This window comes from Diaporthe citri (genome assembly GCF_014595645.1).
Source record: "Diaporthe citri strain NFHF-8-4 chromosome Unknown scaffold_8, whole genome shotgun sequence".
Lineage (NCBI taxonomy): Eukaryota > Fungi > Ascomycota > Sordariomycetes > Diaporthales > Diaporthaceae > Diaporthe > Diaporthe citri.
This window is the reverse complement of record NW_025064853.1, coordinates 495,368-523,013: the sequence shown is the minus strand read 5'-3', so window position 1 is coordinate 523,013 and position 27,646 is coordinate 495,368. Positions and strand designations below refer to the sequence as shown.

Here is a 27,646-nt window from a genome sequence, read left to right as displayed (position 1 = left end):
TGCGGTGGCGCTGTGGGTTGGGAGCCGGTGAGTTGTGAATCGAATCGGGGTCCCGTCCTCCAAAAATGTCGCGGGAGAGCTCCGTTAGCTCCCGCATTGCCTGCCTGCCTGCCGTGACGCTAGCTAGTGCAGCAACAGCTAGTGGGGCAGGACGCTGGGCACCCAGGTACGTGCATAGGCAAGCTACCGGCTGCCGCTACTCGTTACCACCAGCTGGCAATCGACCCCTATTCGTCTCATCTTTCCCTGCCCACCTGTCTGCGCATGTACACACACATACATACCTATATGTATGTATGTACTAGACGGATATGAACCAGCAACTCCCAGCACGGCCAGTGAACCTATGTTGGCTGGGTGCGAGTGGTTCGGCGTATGGGTAACTCATTACAGGCCCACCCAGATTATATCGGGAGTACCAAGGAACCTTCAATAAGATGAAGATTTGTCGGCCAGTCATTTTCTAGCGACATGTGTTTATTTCAACATGCATATCCATCAATCTAAATAGAGGCGTGGCGGACCCGATGGTGGCCAGGCCAACCATGTTTCAAGGCTGGCCACCAGCAATTTGGGGGGAGTCAGAGGTGGCCATGTGGGTGGCCTCGAGAAGGGCCTCTTTGGTAGACAGAAACCTTGGGATATTATGCTGTGGTGACTGGCACTCGCACCACTCAAACCAACTCACTGACACAAGGCCTCGAGCTAGGCCGGAAACGTATCTAAACATAGAAAGAAATGGCACGGCCACGGAGCCAGGCTCAGAGGAACAGCCAGGTACCTGCATTTTTACCTTAATCACGCTGCCAGCTGCATAGGCAGTGAGCATGACTGAGATTGTCACAAGAGAAGAGAGACCAGAACCACACACAGACAGGCTGGGGCGGGCCTCTGACGCAATCCCTCAGGGCCAGCCCCAAAACACCGCCCGATTCGCCCCATCCGGATGCCTCGATTGCTTACCTACCTGCCTACCGCGCTGGAGACTACATACGCCCTACCTAGGTACGCAGTACGAGCGACGGTACCCAGCAGCTCTCCCCTGCAGAGGGGTACATGGGCACACTGTACGGGGTAGACTGCTTGTACCGTTGGCAATCCAGGCACGCCTGCCAGCCCACCAAGACCCCAACCACGCACAACCCTTGCTCACCCAGTCAGGAGGGTGGCCGCTGTGCCTTGGACGGGTACCTAGTCTGCACTCTGCATGCCTACGTACATTAGGTGGTACGGAGCACATACCAGCATCGCATCTTAATACACAGAGTGGTATCTATACTCGCGTCTGCTCAAGTCTAGCCTACCCAGTGCGCCCGGGGCCAACAGCCCCCCTTTTCCGTCTTTGATTGTCAGTCACAAAAACAACAACAGCCCGCTTGCCTGGCCTCCTCACTGGTGCATGTTTCCTGCGAGTCACTGCTCAATCTTGGAGTGATGGGCGCCCCAAGAGCCAGAGCCCGAGTCCAAAGCCCACGCCCAACCCCAACTACGACGAGCCCACTCCCACGCCCGCGCCCGCAAGCCCCACCGTCACCGTCACCGTCACCGTCACCGGCGCTGTCGCTGTCGCCGTCGCTGCCGCCGTCAACCTTCTCTGTTCCGCATCCCTCTTCCACAACACCAGGCCATGGCGGCTCCTCAAGAGGAAGGAGGGCCTGATGGATCCTCCATTGTGAGTCCTACTGCTCTGGGTCCCGGGTGATGTCTAGGGGCATCCTCGCCCTTCCTGTTGCCCTCTAGCCCGGCGCCCTGCGGATGACTGACAACCGACGACAGAAACCAGTCTCCTCTCTCCGTTCGCACTTCGAAAACATTGGCAAGGTTGGTGATCAGCCGCAGCTCCAGGCGCAGCCCCAACAACCGCAGCCAGCCCAACCTCAACCCTCGAGCCGGAATGCCTCCCCAGGGCCTCGCCCCGACAAGCCCAGGGACACAAACGCGATTTCCAAGGAGCCTCCTCCCATACCCAAGCACAAGCCTGGCCTTGCACCTCCTCTCCCCAAGGAAAACGGCGTCCCGTGCTCTCCTGCGCGCAGCGCTTTCCCTGCCCCTCCGCTCACCCCACGACCTGTGCCAGCTCCCGCCCTCACCGTCGAACCGCCACAGTCCCCTCCCAAGGGCCGATCTCTGAATATAGCTGTGAACGACCAGCCCAGCTTCCTGAACTCGGACGATGTCGTGAAGCCGGCCACCTCGCCGGCCGTGCCGGGCAAAAACTTCAAGATCCCAAGTCGCTCGCGCACACCGAACCTTGATCCTCGGAAATCGCCAAAAGTCGTGGCCTTCAAGCCTCCCTCACCGCCTCCCCCCCGACGGTCTGCCGAGCTTCGGCGACAGCGCGAGGCCGACCCTGCGCCTGCGCCTCCGCCAACCAACCGCTCTGGAAAGGCGCTCATCAGGTCTAGGAACTCTTGGACGGCAGACAGTGCGATGGAGTCGAGAAGAAACATGCCCGACAAAGTGTCGCCCTTCAGCAGCCCGCCTACCAGTGGCTCTGCCAGCGTCGACGAAGGGTCGCCGCCGACACTGCCGCGAAGGCCACGCCCGCCGAGAGAGCCCGTTGCCACAGCCAAGACTCTGCAGGTTGGATTCGACCCGCCGCCACTTCATCCGTCGATAGCAAGCAAGAGGAGGGATCGAGAGCTGGAGCTGGATGGATCCGCAAGGGGCCAGCTTACTCAAGACGTCACAGGGGAGCCGCGGCCGACACTGCCTACGAGACCACAGAGTGTGACGATAGAGAAGTCAGGGCCACCACCCGAGAAAATACCACCTCCAAGACCTCCGAGACCAGGGGTTCCGGCTTCGAGTCTAGCAGTGATTCCGGCAGCGAACCAGAAGCGAACCGTTTCGACACCTGTTGTGCAGCAACCAACACCAACAATGACCGGTAGGGCAAATACGGTGTCTCACAGAGGGGCCGAGAGGCCACCCGCTGAGTCCAGAAAGTCTGCGGCAGCCATCGCTCCTCATACCGAGCCGCGGAATGCCGATTCTGAAGCCGTCGTGCTTGCCAAGTCTGCAGAGTCAGCTGCAGTTGTCAACGGAGCATACCCGGATGCTTCAAATACGAACAGGAAACCTCCCTACATGAAACACGGGCAACAGGAAATCGTAACCAAGTCGGATGCGAGGAATTTCGATGCATGTGGCGACCTCGTGTGCACCTCAGGGCATCTTACTAGGGTGTGGAGCTTGAGGGACGGGGAACTCGTCATGAGCTTTCAGCACGGTGAGGGATTGAAGGCTACGGCTGTGAGCTTCAAACCTGGCTTGAATGTTGATGAGGAGGGGAAGCGACTGTGGATCGGAAACAACAATGGGGACCTGATGGAGGCGGACATATTAACGCAAAGTCTTGTCTCAACCAAGACCGGTGCCCACCAGAGGAATGAAGTTGTCAAGATATATCGGCACTTCAACGAGCTGTGGACCCTGGACGAGGCTGGGACCCTTCACGTTTGGGGACCTGGGCCCGACGGAACGCCTGACCTGTCGGGTCACCCACATCAGTCGTTCCGAGTGCCCAAGGGCCATACATTTTCCATGGTCGTCGGTGATGAGCTCTGGCATGCCACGGGCAGGGAGATACGCGTATTCCTCCCGACACTCGATGGCAAGGCCCAGTTCCAGGTGCTCCTTCGCTCATTATTCCAAGACGCCGCCGGCGATGTCACTGCAGGCGCCATGCTCCCCTCGGATCCCAACAAGGTTTTCTTCGGTCACAGCGACGGGAAAGTCACTGTGTACTCGAAGAAAGACTACTCGTGTTTGGAAGTCCTCAACATCAGCACGTTCAAGATCAATTCCCTGTCAGGGACCTGCGGCAACATTTGGGCAGGCTACAGCAACGGCAGGGTGTCTGTCTATGACGTCCACCAGAGCCCATGGGTTGTTAAGAAAGAGTGGCAAGCTCATAACGAACCAGTGCTCAAGATCATCGCCGATCGTTCGAGCTCGTACAGGCTAGAGAGGCATCAGGTTCTTTCCTTGGGTGCAGACAATATGATCAGGGTATGGGACGGCATGCTGCAAGATGACTGGCTTGAAGCGGAAATGAAGGCCAAAGACGTGCAATACTGCGAGTTCCAAACGCTCAAGGCCATGATAATGACATGGAATGCCGGAGCTTCTACACCCAACAGCCTGCGCTATTCCGAGTCGGATTCCGTCTTCATACAGAATTTGCTACAGGGCAGCGGTTCCCCGGACATTTTGATATTCGCCTTCCAAGAGCTCGTTGATTTGGAGGACAAGACCGCCACTGCTAAGCGGTTCTTCAAATCCAAGAAGAAAGAATCGGACCAGGAGCGCATGAGCCATCAATATCGAGATTGGAGGGATTTCCTCATCAGAAGCCTAGATGACTACATGCCTGGGGATCTGTACCACCTCTTACAAACTTCACACATGGTCGGTCTCTTCTATTGCATCTTCGTCAAGGCCGACGTTCGGGATCGGATTTCGAATCTCAGCACAGCTGAGGTCAAACGAGGCATGGGCGGTTTGCACGGGAACAAAGGTGCTATCATAATCCGCTTCATGGTTGACGACACTTCTCTCTGCTTCTTCAACTGCCATTTGGCAGCAGGGCAGTCGCAAGCTCAAAGTCGCAACAACGACATTGCTGCGATACTTGAGGCCCCCATTCTACCTTCGGAGCGCGACCCAAGTGTCCGCATCGATAGCTATGCCGGGGGCGGTGACGGCACCATGATCCTGGATCACGAGCTTGTCATCCTCAACGGCGATCTGAATTACCGGATCGACACCATGAGCCGCGATACGGTGGTCATGGCGGTGAAGCAGGGCAACCTCCCCAAGCTCCTCGAACGAGACCAACTCCTAGTGGCGCGTCGAAGAAAACCGGATTTCAAGCTCCGAGCCTTCGAGGAGATGCCCATCACGTTCGCGCCGACGTACAAGTACGACGTGGGCACAGACAACTACGACTCGAGCGAGAAGAAGCGCAGCCCTGCATGGTGCGACCGTCTGCTGTTCCGTGGCAGAGGAAGGATACAGCAAATCGACTACAGGAGGCACGAGGTCCGGGTGTCGGACCACAGGCCTGTCACAGGAAGATTCAAACTGACAGTCAAGAAGATATCGCCCAAGAAGAGGACGATGGCCTGGATACAGTGTCAGCAGAGCTTCGAAGACACGTTCGCGGAGGAGCTCATGGTCGAGAAGTAAGCAACCTTGTCATACCCTTCGCAGTCCCAAGTTGTGGGAAGCTAACAGATCGTGGTAGGATGTACTACCTGACTGAGGTCATTGGATACGACAAGGCAACAAGCCAGAGTCTGATCAGTGATCGATAATCCAGTAAGAGCAGCCATGACGGGCCATGGCGGGCTGGACGACCTGTTCACTGCGGGCCTTGAGCCATCACGAAAGGAGCGACTCATAGATGAAACGAAACGATCACGACATCGAAGAAGCTCTTATACCCACACAACGGGGGCAACGTCAACGATTTCAAAAGAGACATGGGCACGGCGCAAGGAGGCATCATCAATCATCTTCGGTCAAGGTCAAAGGTCAAGCTGTGGCAACAGCTTTTATTAACCGCGGGGCGCGTTTCGAGAGAGAAAAGAAAAAAGCTTAGATCTGTAGTCTGGCGCAATGACAACCAGAGCGTCACCGGGTGGGGATGAAAGGGATGTTTGATAGAAGACCAAGGTGGCGGGCACTTCTTGGAGTGGGGTTCTGAGGCGATGACTTAAGCGAGCATATCCAGATATTACGGGTTGGACGGTCTATATGGTTGACTACATAATTACTGTTGTGAATAACGAGGGGGCTGCCCCTTGTGGTATTCATGCTGATGCTCCTGCCCATTCAATGGTAACGGTACAGGCATCTTGCACCCAGCAAGATGAAGAGATAGCCTTGGTGGCCAATGTCTATACATTTAGACGGCTACTATGTGAACCAAGTCCAGACAGTACATCCTTCGTGAAATATGGGACACACAAATAGAAGCCAAGAAAAAAAAAATTAACAGCAGGAGGCGAAGCAAGAGGTTCTGTTATATCCCTCTCCCCGTCATTGATCATCACGACGGCCCCTGGTACACGCGAACCCCACCACTCTTCACAGGCCCGCCCCCTCCTCCCGCTGCCGCCGCCGCGGCGGCGCGAGTGCGGATGGCCTGCAGGGCCGGGCGCCCGCGGCGGTCGGCCAGTTCCGAGCGAATTGTTACGGGGTTGCCGCCGAGGGCCTGCTGCGGCTGGAGGGCGGGCACGGGCTTGCGCTGCGGCGGCCTCAGCAGCGCCGAGAACCTGACCCGCTTTGGCGCTTGCGGTCCTTGTTGCTGCTGCTGCTGCTGTTCTGTCCCTGAGATGAGCGGCCTTGTTTCTGTCAGCGCGTTGCTGTTGATGATGATTGGCGTTGCGTTGCCCTTGATGTGTACGCTGTACTGCTCCAGGGACCGCCGTGCCAGAGGGGTGGATGGAACGGCTAGGTGTCCTTTCTTGTTGCTGTCGATGGAGCGGACTGCTGGGCGCTTGCTGACATCGGAAAGGTTGTAGTCATGATCGCGTTCTTCCTTGCTGGCGTCCGAGCTGCGCCGTTTGGGGTGGTGGTGGATAGTCGTTGTCGTCGTGGCGGATATCGATCTGGAGGCTTTGGGCCGCCGTCGGCAGCAGAAGAAATATAGTCCGGCTATTAGGATGGGCAGGGCTGCGGATGACCCGATTGAGATTCCTAGAATGGCTTGCCTCGACAGACCTGATGTTAGTCCGCTGCCGGTAGAGCTGTTTGTATCGTTTTCGTTCGTGTTGTTGTCGTTATTGTTGTTATTATTATCATTACTATTGTCGCTAGTGGCACCCCCAGGGTTGTTGTTGTTCGAGCCTGCACCAAAGCCCGGCGTGGCTGGATTTATGTCAGTACTCTCACCCAAATGGAGGACCTTACAAGGACGATGCTCATGTCCTGACTTACTGGAACTGAACAAATTTTTTACCTCGTCACTTGTCCACTGAACCTTGTCCAGCCCTCCATCACGATAGAACTGCTTCACAACTTCTGGGGTATCATAAGCTCCAGCATCGTTGTTATACCCATCCGTCCAGAGCAGAGCGGTCATGTCGAAAACCCCAAGTCCCTGAGCCCATGGGTCCGGGTCCGCGAACTCTGCAGGGTAGCCTTTGGAGGCGTCGGTGCCCCCGATGGAGAGCATCTGTCTCTTGCCACTGCCCACGGCGACACACGCGTGATCGGCACGCGCGGTGGTCGCACCGGGGTTGTCTGCCTTGGCGAAAACGAAGCCCGGCAGTGACAGCACGAACACCTCGTCAGAGACGGTGTTGTCGGCCATGAGGCCACCGTACAGGAAAACCTCGAAGGTATTGCCTGGCCCGGGGACTCCCACCGAGCAGAGGCGCTGACGGGACGTGGGGATGGTGCCGGTGGCCTGCTGGGAGAAGAATTGCTTCGTAATGGGGTCATAGAATGTGATGTTGACGAAGTCGATGAGAGCGGGCGGCGAGTCCCCTGATGTCCCGCCAAGAAGCAATATGAGGCCGTTGGGACCAAACGGTGCGTACTCGGCCTGCGCGTTCACGAGCGTGCGTTCGATCGAAGTGTTGGTCCACACCGACGAGCTCATCCCAAAGCTCACGAGGCCGGCCACGGCGTAGTCGCTCGCCACCGAGGCGTTCGACTGGCTGGTCAGGAGCCCGCCCATGCAATATCCTACACCATCGCCTTGGGTGTGGGCACACCCGACGGGACGTGACAGTTCGTTGAAGATTCTCGGATTTGACGGCGGCTTCAGGTTCCAGGAGCCACCTCCATTCCCATCGGCGGAGAATTGCCATGTCTGGTCTGGAGGGGGCGGGGTCCCATCTGCAGATGCTCCTCCCCAGATCCAGAATGAGTTTGTTGATTCATCGGTCCATATGGCTTGGCTGTTGAGGACGGGTGCTGGCTTTTGGATTACCTGGATGGGCACGGTGGAGTTGGTCCAGGACTCCCGGAGACTTATTGATAGCGTTGAGCTTTCTAAACAAGAACAAATAAGCCGTGACTCTCACCAGTGATATTGATATTGCGAGGATCTATTCAGTATTGCAACTCACCTGGACTCGGGACATTATTGCCCGACGGCTGACCTCCGTTGGCCTGGGATACCTCGCCGCCATCAATGTAGGCGAAGTCACCCAGGACTGTCCCCACAGCAAATGACCGGCGAACACATCCGGACGAAGGGGCTCCTGTATTTTGACGGCTGTGCAGGACTGCTGCACACGCCAACCTTCCATGCAGCCAGCAGGCTACCAGCCCATACACACTTGCCACCTCAGAGAAGCACGGCTTCCTCATGGTAGTCTAAGAGAGACAGTGGGGCTTCCAGAGCCATACTCATGGAATCGAAGCCACAGGAGTCAAAACAAAAGGAATAAACGTCAAGGTCCAAGGCGGATTAGAAGACGGAAAGGATCAAACTCCAGTCCAAGCAGGCCGCACGGCGAGAACTGCGGGATATGACCACCTGGCAGGGCTCGCTTCCTGGCACTGGCCAGGTGAAGCTCCCGCATGAGAGGCCCCCCCAAAGATAAACCTTGACATCCAGATCGGGGCGGCCAGACCGAGGCGTCGCCAACAAGGCCCGCAAACTCGTCCGATGTCGAGGTCCACCGTCCGTGCCGCCTCATGTTTCTCACCGTGGGCAGGTCCACGAGCATAAAAAGCTGTCACATGAGACAAGTGCGGAGTATGTCCTCTCACGCGGCGCGCTGACAGGCTGACAGGTGAGGAAACGGATAGCCCATGACTACACCGCGCCCAGGGAGGCAACGATGGCAGAGAATAGAATAGGCTCGGGCGCCGCATGCTGTGGTGACCGTCGCAAGATCCTGGCCGTCGATCACGCTCGCCCTTGGCGGAGGAGGGGCCGCCGCGGCGCACCGAGAGAGGCAACATGGAAGTCTTGGGAGATCCGGTGGCGGTCTGCGGATAGGGCTGGACTCGGTTAGCATGGCCGATGAGGACTTGCGTGGCAGGAAAGTGTATGCGTCGTGGCGTGCTGCGATGATGCCTGGTGGGCGAGGTTTCAGGCGGGCTGTCAGAACCTTGGTACGGTCCGTGGATCTGGGTCCGGGTGGCCGGGGTCATTCCCATCTGGGCAGCTGCGAAATTCGGAACAGCAAGTCCCAAGTCCTCGCTTCACGTGAACCACGTTGCATTCTTCTCACCACCTTCCTGCAACCATTGCCGCTTTCGTGGTGTGTAGCGAGCGAACCCGCGTCTGACGCTCTGTTGCGAGGAGGCGTCGATGAAGCGTGGACCGGATTCTGACCTCGTCGGTGAGCACAGGCGTGCAGGGACAGCTACCACGGTAAGCATTTCTCGGGGGGAGCACTTTTCGGAAGGGCACGCGGTGGGCCAAGCTCGTCAGGCTGGGCTCGAAACGAGGACCCATACAGGTGAAGCCGTCCCATGCCGCTGCTGTGTATGCAAGGTATGCAGGCCCAGGCGTCTGGGTGGCCGTTTTGGGAACGACGGTGAATACGCTCTTGCCAAAGCAACCGCATCCCAGTCGAGGCAAAAGAGGAAGTTGAGAGGACAGGCATGGAATGGGACTGTAGATCCGTCCGGATATGCATCGCATCCAATCCCTTCTAGTATGATGCTGGCCGGCCGTTGCCCCTGGGCCTGGTCCCCGAGTCCGTGTTCGGTCCCCCTTCGAGGTTGAGGCCAAGGTTCACATACTACGAGCCTGTTCAGAGCTTGTCGTGATTAAAGCACCTGGGTGAGCTAGGTTGCCCAAGGCCCCTTTAGCTCCCGCAAGGTCAAAGTTTCTTTCTCCGCTGTCTCGCGTCGGAGAAGGGGTTGCATCTCCGGGCGGCACAGCTGGCTCAGGCCCGGATGCACAAGTGATAGTCATACAGAGTAAGGGATCTGGTCGACTTGGCTTGCGCAAACCCCACAAACTCGGCAACGGCAGCAGCGTTAATATGGGGAGTATGGGCGGCTGCTGACAATTGGCACGACATCCATTGCTCTCGGATCTCGGATCTCGGACAATGGAGCAATTGTGATCCTGATGTTATTAAGCTTCATCCGTCCAGTCCAAGTCCTGGGTCTAGGCCGTCCAGTCCACCAGTCCACCAGTCCACCAGTCCGCACACCGTAGTAATCCGAGGACTCCTACCCGCCCACCCAGCTCGCTCCAAGCAGCAAGCCTACTCCCAGCTGGGCCGTGACAATTACGTACGTAGCATCAACCCTGTCCTATCCTCGTACTGGCCCGGCACTCAGTCTCTGTCACTGAGGTCACACGTTCAACGACACATCTCGGGGCTCTCGCCTCGCGAGCATGGATCCATGCCCAGCCCCGAGCATCTCCTGCCTTCTCCGCTCGGTGACGACCCCTCGACGTGATCCGAACCAGTCACCGTGAGATGCCCTACCCTCTCACGACCAGAGCGCAGGATATCAATTAGTCACTCTAGTCCGAAAAACAGCAGGTGGAACATTTCAAAGAAGGTTGTTTGGGAGCATAAAGGGGGCACTGGTGGAGGGAGCTGGCGGTGGAATGAAAGTTTATCATCAGGCCAACTGCTTTCAGTTGCAGATGATATTGTCAAGGCTAGCAAGCTACACTCTCAGAAATAATCCATCCAATTCCCTGCGAAGATCAAGCACCATGGCATCGGCTCACAGAATCCATATCAGCCCCGAGGACACCGGCCTGTGGGGGGTCAAGCAGACGGACGGGGTCGCGAAGAAGGTCACCGAGCTCCTGCAGAAAGACCTGGACGTGTTCCATGTCTACTTCAACGACCGAGGCTTCCATAACCACATAGTCCACCACCTCCTGGCCCTCTACGGCACCGGCGCCGACGCGGAGGCCATCCAGCATGGCTTCGATGGCAACACGGGCTACCAGCTGCCGGCGAAGCCCACCCACAAGGACGTCGTCGAGGACCTCCAGACGTGGTCGCATGCGAGCAAGTACCTCGGGAGGGGCCAGCACTACCCGGACTTCCTTGCCTTCTTTCAGCGCGAGATCGAGCAGAAGGGCTGGGAGGCCGTCGTGACCGAGTATCTCTTGTCAGGCAGCGAGGCCGCCGAAGACCTCTTCGTGCGCCTCTACGCCGGCGTCCTCCACCCGCTCATCCAGCTAATGTACGCGATGGAGTGGGCCCAGCCCGCCATCGTGGCCGAGGCGCTGGCGCAGACGTGCGTGCACCACGACAACCTCAAGAAGGAGCTCTTCGCCGCCGAGAACATGGCCAACGAGGCGCACGGCAGGGCGCCCGCGGCCAGGATGCCGAGCATCGCGTCGCTGCTGAGGGAGGTGCGCGACCAGCCGAAGCTGGGGAAGGAGCTGGCGAACGAGGCCAGGTATAATCTCCACGACACCATCTTCAAGCGTGCTGGGGACGAGATGCTTGAGATACTGAGCAAGGTCAAGGTGAGGCCTGACGAGGTGGAGGAGAGGACGGCCGAGATGTTCGACGCGAATATGTTCATGGCTGCCGGTGCTTCATTTCGTCCAAACAAGGTCAACAAGTTCGATTTCTTCCTCATGTGAGTGCGCCTTCCCCTATGCCCCCTTTCGAGGTCTCCTCTGTGCGAAGGGGTCTCCGAACAGAGAAGGGAGGACTGACAGTCTGCGTATGGCCAGCCACCACCCGAACTCAGCCCCCATATCTGTGACCTTCAACTCCCAGTCATGGATACCGGCCGAGACCAAGGCCCGCTTGTTGGAGTGGAAGATCCGATATGATCTGTTGGAGTATGCTGCCGGAGGCGTCCCCGAGCTGTCTCTAGACCAGATCAAGGCATACCAGCCCAAGAATCAAGGCACTGCCTCCATAGCTGGTAAGTCATCGTGATGACCGCGCGAGGAAAACAACCCAGGCTGACCGGTCCTCGCAGAGATCGCATCAAAGATCGCGCTGATTCCCGACGACGGCCATGCCATCAAGCTGGCGAGGGCGGCAGGGATATGCCAGGAGGTAACGAAGAAGTACCAGGACAAAGACTGGGTGCTAATCAAGGGGGACGACATGTGGGCCAAGATCAACCACATGATTCTCGACTCGCTGCAGTCGCCTGGCGGGTACTGGGTGAGAGGCGGGGGCGCTCATGAGCTCTGAACGGTGACTCCTCCGAAGTTTTGTTTTCGTTGTCCGTTCCGCTGGGGATGGTCTGCTGACATACAACGGCAACAACAAGGAAATCCCGAGTTCTGCCAAGCTGTAACCCTGCGGGTGAGATCCGCAGGCGGCCTTGCCCTCGACTTCCTGCGCAGGGGACACACGTCGAAGTTCTTGAAACTGGGGAAGAGTCTGTGCTCGAGGACCATTTCAACAGTCGCTACTTTGGGGCATGTTCCCCTGGACCAAAATTTTGCCGCTGGCGCACGTCTACACATTGTATGTTACCTTTGTACGAGTACACTATCACGGGCACAGATTGACTGGTAGGGGTATCAGCGGCGTGGTATTCATAGCTTTTTTTCTTCTTCTTCTCAACCTGTAGCAACCTTAATCTACTCTACTCTACACCAATCCACTCTTCTTCGGACTCCCCCTCGCTCACAAGATCAGCAACAGTCACGCCCTCCTGGCCAGTGGTCAGGAGGCCTGTGCCATTCTCGCCATTAAGTGACCAAGCAAGCGCCTTCCCTTCCTGCGCAGCATCCTTGGTCTCAGCCTGTCCCAGGAGATAGTCCACCATGTAGACGTTCTCGTCCGCCAGCTTGCGGATCTCGTCCCTCATCCTCGTCACCGCCCGGTTCACGACCCGTAGCTCCATGTCGATCTTGCCCCTGTTGGCCGTCAGCCAGGCGCCGTGCTTATCCACCAGCGCCTTGATCCAGAGCAGACAGAACTCAATGTGCGGTGACTCCGTCTCGGCGGCGACGAAGCGGAGGAGTCTTGGGACATAGACCACGGGCATCTCCTCCACGACCAGCGGGATGTCCTGGTATGGGATGGCCTGGAACACCCGCTTGATCAGACCGGCCTCGTTGAGGCGGAATGCCATGACCAGTGCCTTGAGGTAGTCCTTCTCGTCTTCCAACACTGCCAGTGTCGCTGCCGGCGTGATCTCCATGTTCAGATCAAAGGGATCGAACTGCAGAACATTGTCGAGGCTGTAGATCAATAGGCCCTCCGTCGAGGCTGCGCAGAACGCTGTGCCGGCTGGTGAAAAGGCGACGCCCGAGACCCGCACCTCGGGCATGTTCTTCCTGGAGGACGGGTCTCCTCGCTTCGAGCCAGGAAGAGACTTGTCTATACGGTCGTCCCGGTCGGAAGCCTCTCCCTGGTCGTCAAGCTCGCCTTGCGGACCAGCTTCCGTCAAAAGCTTGCTGTTCAGGAATTCTTGCGTGCCTGATAACGACAGATTGACGCTGACTGTGAACTTCTTCAGGAGCACCATCGTCGCGACCGAGTACAAGCAGATGTACTTGCTGTTGCCACCTGCGAGCAGACAACTGCCATCCGCGCTGTACTTAATGCTGTTATAGGCCTTTGTCCCAGCTACGTTGGCTGCCGTCCTCCGGTCACCGATTTTCCGCCCACCAGATACATCTCTTCGGCCATCTAGACCTGAGACCTGCAGCGCCTCTGTCATATTCCAGAAGCTCAGCTGGCCGTCCAGGGTCGAGATGGCGAATTGTGTCGAGTCCGGCCTGATCGCGATATCCAGAACATCTGCTTGCAACTGCAACGGTTCACTCGTTTGCGTCCTGTCGAAGATGGACCATATCCTTGCAGTCCGATCCCAACTACCGCTGACCAGAGTGTTGCCGTTTGGAGCGAACGCAAGCGACGACACAGGTCCCTCGTGACCTGCGAGCTGGTCCAGAAGCTGACCCGTTTGAACAGACCAGATGTGAATATCGAATGAATCAAGAGAGCCAGCAGCCACCACTTCTCCGCTGGGGTCCACGGCCATACATGACCATGAAAGCCTCGTTGGTGCTGTAAAAGTCCTGAAGTTTCGGTATCTGATGAGATCCCACGCTCTTATTGATCCATCCAAGCTGGACGTGAAGAGCACGTTGCCCTTTTTGGTGAATTCGCACGCCGTGACGCCACTGGTATGCTCTGTGAAGGTTACAATGCAGAATCCGGATTCAATATCCCAGACCTTGATCTTGCCATCATCTGCCGTCGTGATTATTCGTTGGCCATCAGGCGTGTAGACGAGTGAATTCATAGAATCAAAGTGGCCTTGCTGCTTCAATATGTAGGACTCCGATTGCCATTCCCAGACCAGGAGCTGGCCCAGCTTTGAGGCGCCAAAAGCTAACCATTCTCCCGTCTTGTTTATGGTGACAAAGTCGATGTCGTTTTGTGATATGCTCAGGGTATGAATCATGTTGAAGTCAGGCATCTCGTACAGGCCGAATATTCCGTTTGAGAAGCCCGCAACCAACAGGTTTGAATCGGCGTGGTATGCGGCGCACTTCAGGTGAGCGTTATTTTGCATGAAGTAGTGCTTGTTGACTATCCTCCAGCGCAAATCTTTCTCCTGTTCCTCGTCGTCCATCTCCTCGCCGCCGCGTTTTGAAGCAACATATTTCCAGTGGAAGACAGCACCGTCCTTGCTGATGGTGTATATTGTCTCTTGGTCTTTTGAGAAGTAGGCGCCCACAACAGCCTGCCTATGACCTGACAGTACTGTTGGAATAAACCCTTCCTCCTGGTTCAAGCTCCATACTCGTGCTGTCAAGTCTTTCGAGGCGCTGAGGAAAAATCTTGAATCTCTGGACCATTCAATATGCCGCACTTCATCGAAATGACCGGTATGTGTGTGGTGCTTGACAAAGGGCGCAAACTCCAGCTCGCCGTCCGGATGTGCGTCGGGTGTGGACGGCACATGCCATACTTCGAGTTTGCGACCGAGACCGACGGCGAAGTAACGACCGGATGGGGAGAACGAGAGTGCTGTGGGCGCAGCTTTGAAGGAAAAGTTGTAAATGGCGATACGCCGGGCGATATTGGTCAGTGTAGCCTGGCCATCTTCGTCGATTGTGAGGAGCAGGTTGCCCTGAGGCGTGAGCCCTATTCTCGCGATGTTCTTTCGGTGGGCAAAAGGAAGTGTGTAAGACTTGTTGCTGCAGTCATTGTCAGTGGTGGATCACACAGCGCAGATACGTGATAGCGCGCAAGATGCTCATGGAGGAGGCAGCATAGCATACTCAACAAGGTTGAAAACCGTCACTCGGTTGCCCACGGGCGAGAACAGGTCGGTCCCATCTGGGCTGAAGACCAGATTGCCCCTGCTATAGACAGTTCCGAGGAGGTTGGAGAACTAGATGCTGTGTCAGTAAGTGCGCGACATAATAAGAGTCACCGTAGGGCATGCGCACCTTGAAATCCGTCTTCATTTTCAGAGTATAGCCATGTTCCTCATCAGCGTCCTGCATCGAAAAGTCCCAAACTTCAGCGAACCTTTCAAGTTATTTGTGGGGCCCGCCTTATCGTCCCGTTATCGCCGTGCCTGGCACGCTGGGGAGGAGGGACCCTTGTTAATTGGGCCAGCCTGCCAACCTAAGTAAGGGGCTCGAGCTTTCAGGGGAAGACTGGCCAAACCGAAATTGCTCCCTCCCCTTCTCAACAGAGACGAATTGCTCCGTCAAACACAAGGAGGCGCATCTCAATTGCCATTTCTTGAGAGCTTCTTGATCGAACGCCATCTTCCCTGAACCCTATTCTCCCATCGCACAAGAACTCAACCGTCAAGATGTCGACCGAAAGCAGCGCCAGCCCCATAGGTACGCATGGCCAGACTTACAAGCACGCCCAACGCGGAGACAACATCCCATGTCATGCTAACGCGACCGCCAATTGCCACAGGTATCGCAAACCTGCCCAACCAGCGACACAAGATTGTTGCTAAGAGGGGTGCCGCCTTCACTATTATGGTTCGTAGGAAAGGCATTCAAGCTTGTGACAAACCCTCCTGACTTCAATCACAGGTTGCTGGCGAATCTGGCCTGGGCAAGACCACCTTCATCAACACCCTGTTCTCCACGACCATCAAGAACTATGCCGATCACAAGCGGAGACACCAGAAGCAAGTCGACAAGACCGTCGAGATCGAGATCACAAAGGCTGAGTTGGAGGAGAAGTTCTTCAAGGGTATGTTTTGGGCAAAACGTCGGAATGGAGGTACAACCCACTGACTGACCCGACACAGTCCGCCTGACCGTCATCGACACCCCTGGCTTCGGCGATTATGTCAACAACCGCGACTCCTGGATGCCAATCATCGAGTTCCTTGACGACCAGCACGAGTCCTACATGTTGCAAGAGCAACAGCCCCGCCGAAACGACAAGATCGACCTCCGTGTCCACGCTTGCTTGTACTTCATCCGCCCCACCGGTCACACCCTGAAGCCTCTCGACATCGAGGTTATGAAGAGACTTTGCTCTCGCGTCAACTTGATTCCAGTGATTGCCAAGGCTGATACTCTCAGCCCTGCTGACCTGGCCACCTTCAAGCAACGCGTATGTCGCTCCTACGCCGAAGCACGTGTTCCCTATTGCTGACCCTTTAAATCAGATCCGAGCTGTCATCGAGGCCCAGAGCATCAAGATTTACCAGCCACCCGTTGAGGAGGACGACGAGGCCGCCGCTCAGCATGCCCGCAGCCTGATGGCCGCCATGCCGTTCGCTGTCATCGGATCCGAGAAGGACGTCAAGACCGGCGATGGCCGCATCGTCAAGGGACGGCAGTACTCGTGGGGTGTTGCCGAGGTCGAGAACGAGGACCACTGTGACTTCAAGAAGCTCCGATCAATCCTCATCCGGACCCACATGCTCGACCTCATCCACACCACCGAGGAGCTTCACTACGAGGCCTATCGCGCTCAACAGATGGAGACGCGCAAGTTCGGCGAGGCCCGCCCACGGAAGCTTGACAACCCCAAGTTCAAGGAGGAGGAAGAGGCCCTCCGGAAGCGCTTCACGGAGCAAGTCAAGATCGAGGAGCAGCGGTTCAGACAATGGGAGCAGAAGCTCATTGCTGAGCGTGATCGCCTTAACAAGGATCTGGAGCAGACGCATGCCCAGATCAAGACACTGGAGCAGGAGCTGGAGCAGATGCAGGGCAGCGCGGTCCGCAGCCATGGTCGTCGTTAGGGCCACGAAGTGGCGGCTTAGATCCAACGTTCGACATCTTGGGAACGACCAAATTCACCGTTCCGGAGTTTATGGTAGCCTGAGGGGCTGGTTTCAACAAGGTTCACTGACACGGGGAGCTAAGAGGACGCGTTGCGAATATGCTCTGGAGCTTTGCTTGTGACTTGGAGTGCGCGTTAACCGGCCTCGGGGACGAGGGGATAATAGTTTCCTCCGGCACGCCGTCGTTTTCTTTCTTCGTCTTCCACAAGGGCTGAGAGCAAAAAGAAGGTCGAGAAACTGGAGCAGCGAGCAAGGCCACTTTTTGTGCCGTTCTGCTACTATCTCACAACCTTTCTCAGACCCGATCCCCCATTTTATTCCATTTCGAGATAGCCTTGATGTAATTCCCTTGACCTTTTCATGATACCAATTAATGAGAATGGCTGCCCCTTGAGACTCAATAATTGTATGGACTGACACGAACACGCGGGCGTGATTGAACCCCACAGCCTCGAGTTACTCCCATCCAACACCCTCCCCAAGCTCCACCACTCATATAACATAGGTATAAGTAAATCAAACACGTACCCAAACTTTGGGTTAACAAATTTCAACAAATAGCCGGTACTTTACCGCTCTCTAGACAGCGTCCATCATGGCCCTCGTGAGCAATTGCTCGTTCTTGTTTCCCAGTTTCGACACCTGGAGGAATACGTCTACGCCATAACCCCACAAACTCTGTAATTCCAGACCCCCGGCCCAGTACTCGGCGTAAATGCGGCTCAAAGGTAGCCCCATACCGAGGCGCAGGTTGGGCGGCCTGCTTGTCAGGGACGACAGGGAGCTCACGTAGCTCGCCGTCGCAGCGCTCGCCTTGACCTCGCTCGCCGGAGGCTCATCGACACGCACCTCCTGCAGGGTCGCGGCCATCCTGGGGACGCGAGTCAGGTTGGCGAGGATCTGCTGGCTCTTGGGGCCCTTGCAGAAGGACCACAGGTGGGGCAGGACGTCGCGCGGGATGCCGCCTCCCTGGTCGGACACGCGTATCTCGACGTGTTTTGACGACTCACAGATGGTCACCTCGATGGGCGGGGGCGGCCGCCCCGCGCGGCCGTCCTGGATCTGCCGCTCGATGACGGACTGGACCGAGTTTCGGAGGAGTTCGCCGATTATGTACTCTATGTGGCTCAGGATGAAGGGAAAGTTGGCGTCCTGGTGGCCAGCGAGCCTGATCTCGGGCAGGGCGACGTCCTCGCCATAGGCAGACCTGGCCAGGTCGAGGACGGCCTTTCCACAGCGCTGGATCACGTCGGCGGCATTGCACTTGAGGAACACCTTGCCGACGAAGTCACTTTCCGGGACCTTGACGCCGGGCGAGAAGGAGGGCGAGTGGAAGGTCTCGGTGAGGGACAGATGCTGCTCGGCTATGACGCGACGGGAGATCCTGGAGCGCAGGATGGCGTTCATGAAGCGATCCAGCTCCTCGGCCGGCAGCATGTCGTCGGCGCTCACCTCGAGGATGCCCATCGCCAGCTTGGGGATTACCGAAAGGTGGGCCTTGAGGGTGGTGCTGATGGCCCGGCAAAAGGAGTCATTCTCATCGAGCGAGCGGATCTCGGGCACCCTCCTAAACTTGTCGAAGGCATCGTAGTACAGCTCGTATACGTCGTTGAAGTGAGGGTTGGCCACGACGCAGTACGGCAGGGTCTGCATGTCTCGGATGCGATGTGCAATCCTACATTGGTCATAGCTTTAGCGAAACAAGGCCGATCCCGACGCCGGACAACGCAGAGCGGCGCAACGCAACGCAGTGCAGCGCAGCAGGTTTGACTCATGGCGCATCCCTCTGGTCACTCTCACGTACCTCCTCGGGAGCTCTGTCCTCACATAGTTGGCCGAGCTGATCAGCCTCTGCTCGTTCAGGGAGCGGCCAAAGACCATGAGCTGGCGGAGGCTGATGGGCCTCGCCTCCTTCCCGACCCAGCTGAGTCACGGTCAGTGGAACCGAGGCTCTCTCGGGGGAGGGTGGGCATGGCTGGCTGGCCGGCGGAAGCAGCAGCAGCGGACGTACTCGTCGAGGGCGGAGAAGGCTCTCCACCTGTGGTTGTGCACCATGGAGCGCGTCTGGTCGCGTGCGCAACCCACTGCCCGCCGAGCTTGTTCTGGCAGGCGCTTGGCGGCTGGTGGTCTGAGGGTTGGTCTCATCCCCAAGCTTGCTGAGGCGATGCTGCCCCCCAAGCTCGACATCCCGGCGATGATTCCATACGAATGGCGAGTGTATGCTGGTGGTTGGAGCCCCGGGACACGAGCAAGGTCAGTGGGGTGTGTATGTATGTGTCGGTAGTCAGAGCAGCCTCATAGCTGCTCGTTTGATCTCATCCGCAAGTGTGCGTTGAATGAGTCGGGTGATAAATGCTCTGGTGTTGTTCTATTCTGGCCTAACCTGCCTAGGTACTCTGAGCGGCATGGCGCTGGTGCTGGTGCTGGAAAAGTGGGGAGCTTGCTTCTCAGCTTCTTGTGTCACTCGGCGCAGGGGGTAATTTCATTTCCTCAAGTCAACTGCCATGTTGCTTGCTGGCTACGCACGCTACGGCATGGCATCTACTGAGCACATTAGTACTGTAGCCAACGGGACAGTATTTACCCCGCCATTGTCACAAGCCTCGCAACTGTGTACGCCATGCATGCACACATCGCATAATAATCGGTGCTGGGTTCGGTCTTGTTGCTAGCCTAGCACGTGTCAGCAAACTTAAGTGTGCAGTACACAGCGAGAGACAACGCATGCAGACGATTGCCACAAAGTACTGTCAGTAGGAGTTGCAGTGGGAGCTCAGCAGGAGCCAGGTAGGAGCAAACTGTCCGCTGCAAGAGGCTCAGGAGCTCGGGGGCCCTTCTGACATGATAGCGATTGCGCGGCCTGGCTTGCTACCCTGGTCGATACTGGCCTGTGTCCGAATCTGGTCCTGGTGCTATGTATAGGTCTCCTGTGGCATTTCATGTATATTACCCAGGTCCCGCCAGAATGCACCAATGCTACAGAGTTATTAGTCTAGAACAGGAACTCGACATCGTCAACCATGGTCTGCCCCAAGCGAAGCAGTCATCACTTCAGGGGTCTCTTGTGTACTGTAGCTGGGCATGAGGATGAATCTACAGCAGACACGGGAGGCTGTGCAACTCGCCCTCACTCGCAGTCACTCACGCGCATGAAGCTGACAAAGGCCAGAGCCAGACGGACGTCATACAGCGAGGGGCACTGCGGCAGGCTGGGGGCGAGCTCTCCTAGTCTGGTGGTCCCGGAGCTATCTTGACCACACCGTGAGTTGGGAGGGACACTGGTAGCACCTCGCCTCTCCCGGCCTTGTGGGACGCTCTGCATGTTCTTTCTGCAGCAAGCTAAGCACTCCGCATCCACAACCCGCAATTCTTACGTACCTTTGGCTTGCCAGGCTTTGCTCATGCAGATGCTTTGCCCGGCAGCACCACCACCACCACAACGCATTGTCTACCTGGGCGAAGACTGGGCCGAGTAACGGAAAGACAACCACAGAGACATCTTCCTCGCCTTGACTTGTCCTTGCAGCCCTGCCTGCCCTGCCCTGCCTGCTTGCTACCTGCCTTGCCTTCCCAGGTTCCCATACTCCAACGCGGCACTCGCTCTCCGTTTTTTTCGTGCTGCCCCAATATCCTGGCTTACAGTGTCTCACCTGTTCCTTCTCCTCGCCAACCCCAACACCCGGAAGCCTGTCTAGGCCAGACCAGGAATCGCATCGCACTCCTCCGGTGGATCCTGACGTCGACTGGCCACACGCGCTTTCCCCAGCGCAGCGTATCTGGCCCGCGGTCGCCCGTCTTCTCCTAAACACCAAGCCACTTCTCCGAAGGACCATCACCGACAACTCATTGCCACCTCTGTCGCTTGCAGCTGCCTCGGGCTGTCAAGAGAGCCTTCCCACGGGACTCTGCCCTGCGAGCCTCTCCTTCCTACCGCATCGCTCCCACCCGATCCTCCCCAAGTCGAGCTTGCTCGCAAACCTCAGACATGGTGAGTACACAACTTCACCAGCTTTCACCTTCATCCACCTATCTACCGCACACCCCCGTCACATTCACCGGCCCCGCTGCTGCAACCTATCTTGGCATCTTATCCAAGCCAAGTTTACCCATCGAGTCCTCTGCCAATGCCCCTCCCCACGAGGCCGTGGAAGATGTGGCGCCGCACACGGAGCAGTCCCCCAGACGAGAGCTCGCTGCCACTCTCCACCCCAAGGTCGACATCATCCACGCCATGCGTGGGCGGCTCTCCGTCTGTTTCAGCGTCGCCACTGTTTCCAGACGGCCCCCAGTCCCCTGCGCCTTCCTCAGCACCCGTTGATCCCCAACTGCTTTGGAACATTCTCGATGGCACCCGTGCTGACCTGGGAATTTCTGATGAGGCCTTCAACCCTGACATGCACTCCCCAAACGACATGCTCGTCGATACAGAGGAACACATCGTCGACCCGGCAGCCAACGGTGTCGAGAAGGACAACCTCACAATCATCAATCCGGACAACCTAGAAACAGAGGCAGAGCAGCTTCAAGACTTGACCAGGGCGGATGACTGTACGTGAACAGGAACAAAGGGGCTGTGTGTTGCGCGGGCGAGATGCTGACGCCCTGCAGATGAGGCTATAAAAGAGCTTGTCCTTATACCCTTGGTCGAAGAACCTCGCGTGCTCGAAGATGTTGTTACCACCTGGGAAATCACAAACTGGAGGTCGTTGAATAAGAAGGAGCGTGGCCCTATCTTCCAAGCTGGCGGGTTTCCCTGGTATGAGCTTCACTGAGCCATTCGCAAGTTGTACCCTGAAAGGCTGACCCTGGTGTGCAGGCGGATATTGCTCTTCCCATTCGGCAACAACGTCGACCAATGCTCTATATACCTGGAACATGGCTTCGAACCGAACGAGGTCCCTGAGGACTGGAGCTGCTGCGTGCAGTTCGCACTGGTCTTGTGGAATCCGGAAGAGCCCACAATCTTTGCACATCACAGTGCCCACCACCGGTTCACCAAAGAAGAGAGTGACTGGGGCTTCACAAAGTTCCTGGAGTCTCGTAGGATGTATGGTCTCTGGGACAATGCGAACCGACCCATGATCGAGAACGACGCCGCCAACATCACCGTCTATGTCAGGATCGTCGAGGACGAAACCGGGGTATTATGGCATAACTTCAACAACTACGATTCCAAGAAGGAGACAGGATTCGTCGGCCTCAAGAATCAGGGCGCAACATGTTACTTGAACTCTCTTCTGCAATCTCTTTACTTTACAAACGCATTCCGCAAGGTGATGAACCCCGTCCCTAGCTTTGTGGCTGGCAAATGCTGATATTCTGAGCAGGCCGTGTACGAAATACCTACTGAGCACGACGAGAGCATGACCAACAGCGCATACACCCTGCAGCGCCTCTTTTACCAGCTTCAGACCTCCAACGCAGCAGTCGGCACGAATGAGCTGACCAAGTCTTTCGGCTGGGAGACAAGGCACATCTTTGAGCAACAAGATGTTCAGGAGCTCTCACGAAAGCTGATGGAGCGCATGGAGGAAAGGATGAAGGGCACAAAGGCCGAGAACATGCTGCCGCAGATGTTCAGTGGCAAAATCAAGACATACATTTCTTGTATTAATGTCGACTACGAATCCAGCCGCATAGAAGACTTCTGGGACGTTCAACTCAACGTTTCCGGGAACAAGAACCTGCAGGAAAGCTTCCAGGACTACATACAGGTCGAGAAGATGGAAGGCGAAAATCAGTACATGGCAGGTGAGCAGTACAAGCTGCAGGACGCCAATAAGGGCGTCATTTTCGTGAGCTTTCCCGACGTCCTCCACCTGCAGCTGAAACGTTTCGAATACGACTACATGAGGGACACCATGACGAAAATCAATGACCGCTACGAGTTTCCTGAAGTCTTCGACGCGGCTCCATACCTCTCGGAGGATGCCGACACGTCCGAGTCCTGGACATATCAGTTACATGGCGTCCTTGTGCACAGTGGCGACCTGAACGCCGGACATTACTATGCGTTTTTGAAGCCAGATAAGGATGGATGGTTCTACAAGTACGACGATGACAAGGTGACCAAGGCAACGATGCGAGAAGTCTTGGAAGACAACTTTGGTGGCGAATACCGGCAGGCCACAAACAACCTCCGGAGTCCTTTGCAAAGAAAGGCACCTATTATGCGGCCTAACAGCGCCTACATGTTGGTTTACATCCGCCAATCACGAGTAGACAAGGTCCTTTGCCCGGTCACTGAGCAAGACATCCCAGAACATCTGCGTGAGTTGAGGGTCCCGATGCTGTGAGAAGATCCCTGTCCTGATTTGTCACAGGTAACCGATTTGAGGAAGAGGCCGCCATCAGAGAGACGCGAAGGAGGGAGAGGGAGGAGCAGCATCTCTACATGGGCGTTAAGGCTATCCTTCCTTCGACATTCCGGGAACACGGTGGTACAGATCTCGCGTCTTTCGACGCAAACCCTGACCTGGACCCAGCAGCGCCTAGGTTCTACAGAACGCTGCGCTCGTCCACTGTCCAGGATCTAGTCAGCCGCATTGCCGAGGATATCAACGAGGACCCGCGAAGGCTGCGGCTCTGGATGATGGTCAATCGTCAAAACAAGACAACGCGCCCGGACACGCCCATGATGGACACTAGAGTGACAGTGGAAGAAAGCTATAACAAGTCGACCACTCACAACAGCAACGTCCTCCGTGTCTGGGTTGAAGTGGCAGAGGAGGTCAACGCCGAAGGCGATGCTGTCTGGCCAACATACCAAGGTCAAAGCAACGGCATGGTGGTGAAGAATGATCTGATACTACTGTTCCTGAAGCATTTTGATGCCGAATCACAGACTCTCCGAGGTGTTGGGCACGCCTACATCAACAAAGAGAAGAAGGTTGAGGAGATCGTGCCGCTGATCGGCAAGAAGATGGGATGGGGCGAGAAATTGCCAGGCGATGACAAGGTCATGCTCTGGGAGGAGATCAAGCCAAATATGATCGAGGCGCTCCGGGCGAAACAGACCCTAAAGGCTGCTGAGCTGCAAGACGGGGATATTGTCTGCTTCCAGAGGGTGACGGAGAAGAAGTCGGGACTTGAGAAGAGGCTCGGACTTGGAGACAAAACACCCGAGGAGACGTGAGTGAAAGTCCCCATTTCTATGTGTAACCTGCCTATGCTAATTGGTTCAGAACAAGGAAATCGGACCGGTGCGAAGACGCTCGCGAATACTACGACTTTCTCATGTTCAAGAGGACAGTAAAGTTCCATGCTCACCCAACCCGGTGTGACCCGAACCAGTTTCCTCCGTTCGAGCTCGTTCTCAGCGCGAAGATCAGCTATGATCAACTGGCTGAGAAGGTTGGGAACGCGCTGGCTGTGGATCCGACACATCTCCGATTCTACACTGTGAACACCAACAGTGGGAACGTCCGGGTCGCTGTGAAACGGTTGTCTACGAACCAGACCCTGCAGAGCATCCTGAATCCGTCAGGCTATTCTCAGATGAACCAAACCCAGAGAAGCGATGCGTTGTACTTTGAAGTGCTCGATATGAGCTTGGCAGAGCTTGATACGAAGAAGAATGTCAAGATCACGTGGCTCAGCGAAGGCATCACCAAAGAGGCAAGTTGGCGTTGGTGCGCGTGCAGGGAAAGTCTGCTAACATGCAGCCACAGGACCATTTTGACATCCTGGTGCCCAAGAACGGGATCGTGGAAGACCTGATCAACGGAGTCATCAAGAAGGCTCAAATCCCCGAAGAAGCCGAAGCCGGCAAGATTCGAGTTTTTGAGGTTAACAACCACAAGTTCTTCAGGGAAATGTCGCGCGAGTACCCAGTCATCAGCATCAACGAGTACACATTGCTCGTGGCTGAGCGGATGTCGCCAGAAGAAGCAGAGGCCACAGACAAGGAATTCATCAACTGCTTCCATTTCCAAAATGAGCCGAGCCGCGTTCACGGGATGCCGTTCAGGTTCCTGCTCAAGGAGGTGAATTGTGGCAGTCAGTGTGCTGGGTGTAATGAGAAACGTTACTGACGCAGATCGCAGGGCGAGACGTTCGCAGACACCAAGAAGCGGCTCGAGAGGCGGACTGGCCTCAAGGGCAAGAGCTTCGAGAAAATCAAGTTTGCCGTCGTGAGACGGTCTGCGTACTCCAAGGTCCATTATATCCAGGACGGTACGTCTGCAGGAGTCCCAGATGTGTGAGACGGGCAACTAACACGAAGAGTACAGACGAGATCCTCACAGAGATCCTGTCGGGAGATGACGACGATTTCCTCGGTTTGGACCATGTAGACCGGACACGGTCTATGCGCAACGGGACGGGAGACCTGTTCCTGAAGTAGACGGAGAAGAGACAAGTGAGAGAGATGTGGCGCTAGAAGTAGCGTTAAGCATGGTGTCACTCTCATGACCCGTGGCCTGTGGTTTTTTCGGTGTAGCGGATCGCAAAGCCTGATATGTCCTAGGCAGGGGGAGGTGGGCCAAGATCCCCGGCTCAGCACATTATCATATACTCAGCAGCAGGCATTCGGCGCAGGACGCGGGAGAGGGGCATTCAATACGCGGAAGGGGGGAGTTGGGTAACATGAATAGGCGGATAGGGGGTTTGTAAGGGAGGAAGGGGCACAGCCAGACGGACACTTTTTTTGCTTTTCTAGCACCCGCTGCGCTGGCGAAGGCAAAGACTGGTCTCTTCGTTGCATAAACGGTATCCTTAGACCAAGCCTGTATGCGAATCTTAAGACAATGAACCGCGGAGATTATTCCCAGCATCCTTCATGACCGGCGCTCTTTTTGCCTGCGTGGAATTAATGCCCCCGAACCTGCCCTGGTAAGGAATGCGGGACTGAACGGACGGGCAGACAAGGTCGCCTTGGCTCGGCGGCTCCGAGACGGCGAAATGCGACCGCGGCGATAAGGACCAAAATTCTTTATCGCGCGCCGGGCTCGTTGCAATTCAGTCCTCGTCCTATCCACTCCACCGTCCTCGACTGTCGACGACGACAGCTTCTCACCTGCGTCGCCCGTTCCCTCCCATCAGAATTCTCCCTCCTGCGAAACGATATTTACGGCTGCACCGGGCGCATGCTGTGCCGACATACGACAACCTCACGCCACACCACGAGCCCCACGAGCCCCACGAGCGCGACACGCCGAACCTGTGCGACGACATCATGAGCCTTCCCGGCATGGGAGGCGGCCTACCGGGCATGCCCGGCGCCGGCGGCGGCAACGTGGATCCCAATGACCCCAACGCCGTACAGATGGTTCGTGGAGCCCCTGCGGCGGAGCAGGCAGCCAGGCCACCACGGCTTTGGCTACCTTGGTCGCGCAGCACGCTGACGTGGGGAGTGCATAGCAAAAAACAATAAAATTCATGAGTGAAATGCAGCACAACTGCTTCACCAAGACCGCCATGTCGGGCGTCGCCGGCTTCGGGCTGGGCGGCGTGTTCGGCATGTTCATGGCCTCGGTACGTTGCCTACATACCTACCCACCTACACACCAGCCCACCCATCCCCGAGGAGAAGGAGAGAAACAGCTAACACGTGATGCGCACTCTCTCAGATGGCCTACGACACCCCCTACCACACCGCGGCGACGGCGGGCGCCCAGCAGACGCCCATCTCGTCGCTGCCGTGGAAGCAGCAGCTGAAGACGGGGTTCAAGGACATGGGCACGCGGTCGTGGAGCACGGCCAAGAACTTTGGCAAGGTGGGCGCGCTCTTCACGGGCATCGAGTGCGGCATCGAGGGGTTCCGCGCCAAGAACGACATGACCAACGGCGTGGCGTCGGGCTGCGTCACGGGCGCCATCCTCGCGCGCAACGCGGGGCCCCAGGCCGCCGCCGTGGGCTGCGTCGGCTTCGCTGCGTTCTCTGCTGCCATCGAGGCGTGGATGAGGCAGCCCAAGGAGGAGTAGAGGGGCGGTTTGGGTGCGTACCTGTGGCGATGGTCCCTGGCCTGCGATGCTGGGAGGTCCTGCCGCGAGTGTGCCTGTGAGAGATGACGGCTTCACGGCCATGACGGATGGTCCTGCGCCACATGAGAGCAGCAGTCAGGAAGTCGTGGGAAATGGCTGGGATAGAGGCGTTTGGTCTATTTCCGCTTCGAATCGGCAGTGTACGCATAGCAAGGTATGATTGATCAAAAGGCGTACGGGCAGGATCTGGCGTTCAGGACTGGGCGGACTGATATCAAGTCGATAGATGCTCGGCGATAGATGTACTGGAGGGCAAATCATCACCACTTACTTGGGGGTCTTTAGAAGCATGCAAAACCACGTTCATCCCAACTATGTCTGGCTGTTTGCCTGCCTGCCTGCCTGCCGTCTTATAAACCCCGCGAAACCGCCCAGGAGCAATGCCGGCCCTCCTGCCAGTCCCATTCAGGTCAAGTGGTCTATTTGCCATGGCGATGGGTCCCGTGCAGGAGATACTACTAGCCGCGGGATCAAACTCAGAGCTCGCAGGTTCGACCTCCCTG

The 27,646-nt window shown here is 56.7% G+C and overlaps 7 protein-coding genes across 7 annotated transcripts; 4 read left to right on the top strand and 3 right to left on the bottom strand.

Annotated features, from left to right (window-relative positions):
* Positions 1–1,627: 1,627 nt before the first annotated feature.
* On the top strand, positions 1,628–5,321 carry INS49_014536 (uncharacterized protein; the record flags this gene model as incomplete). The annotated part of the gene is made up of 3 exons (XM_043175226.1): positions 1,628–1,672; positions 1,777–5,189; positions 5,252–5,321. 3 exons carry the CDS (start codon positions 1,628–1,630, stop codon positions 5,319–5,321), a joined length of 3,528 nt encoding a protein of 1,175 aa, XP_043020183.1.
* Positions 5,322–6,058: 737 nt separating this feature from the next.
* Positions 6,059–9,129, bottom strand: INS49_014535 (uncharacterized protein; the record flags this gene model as incomplete). The annotated part of the gene is made up of 4 exons (XM_043175225.1): positions 6,059–6,879; positions 6,949–8,010; positions 8,088–8,174; positions 8,880–9,129. 4 exons carry the CDS (start codon positions 9,127–9,129, stop codon positions 6,059–6,061), a joined length of 2,220 nt encoding a protein of 739 aa, XP_043020182.1.
* A 1,528-nt stretch (positions 9,130–10,657) lies between these two features.
* INS49_014534 (uncharacterized protein) lies at positions 10,658–12,116 on the top strand (the record flags this gene model as incomplete). Its single annotated transcript, XM_043175224.1, has 3 exons — positions 10,658–11,544; positions 11,609–11,838; positions 11,896–12,116. The coding sequence occupies 3 exons, from the start codon at positions 10,658–10,660 to the stop codon at positions 12,114–12,116; spliced, it is 1,338 nt and encodes a 445-aa protein (XP_043020181.1).
* A 400-nt stretch (positions 12,117–12,516) lies between these two features.
* On the bottom strand, positions 12,517–15,361 carry INS49_014533 (uncharacterized protein; the record flags this gene model as incomplete). The annotated part of the gene is made up of 3 exons (XM_043175223.1): positions 12,517–15,088; positions 15,173–15,285; positions 15,344–15,361. The coding sequence occupies 3 exons, from the start codon at positions 15,359–15,361 to the stop codon at positions 12,517–12,519; spliced, it is 2,703 nt and encodes a 900-aa protein (XP_043020180.1).
* A 356-nt stretch (positions 15,362–15,717) lies between these two features.
* On the top strand, positions 15,718–17,118 carry INS49_014532 (uncharacterized protein; the record flags this gene model as incomplete). The annotated part of the gene is made up of 5 exons (XM_043175222.1): positions 15,718–15,748; positions 15,831–15,898; positions 15,953–16,115; positions 16,174–16,484; positions 16,540–17,118. The coding sequence occupies 5 exons, from the start codon at positions 15,718–15,720 to the stop codon at positions 17,116–17,118; spliced, it is 1,152 nt and encodes a 383-aa protein (XP_043020179.1).
* Positions 17,119–17,739: 621 nt separating this feature from the next.
* On the bottom strand, positions 17,740–19,215 carry INS49_014531 (uncharacterized protein; the record flags this gene model as incomplete). The annotated part of the gene is made up of 3 exons (XM_043175221.1): positions 17,740–18,835; positions 18,965–19,084; positions 19,172–19,215. 3 exons carry the CDS (start codon positions 19,213–19,215, stop codon positions 17,740–17,742), a joined length of 1,260 nt encoding a protein of 419 aa, XP_043020178.1.
* A 2,069-nt stretch (positions 19,216–21,284) lies between these two features.
* Positions 21,285–27,083, top strand: INS49_014530 (uncharacterized protein; the record flags this gene model as incomplete). Its single annotated transcript, XM_043175220.1, has 12 exons — positions 21,285–21,708; positions 21,769–21,916; positions 21,977–22,433; positions 22,488–23,430; positions 23,484–24,291; positions 24,351–24,738; positions 24,831–25,145; positions 25,206–25,335; positions 25,392–25,500; positions 26,203–26,428; positions 26,521–26,634; positions 26,730–27,083. 12 exons carry the CDS (start codon positions 21,285–21,287, stop codon positions 27,081–27,083), a joined length of 4,416 nt encoding a protein of 1,471 aa, XP_043020177.1.
* Between the last annotated feature and the right edge of the window lie 563 nt (positions 27,084–27,646).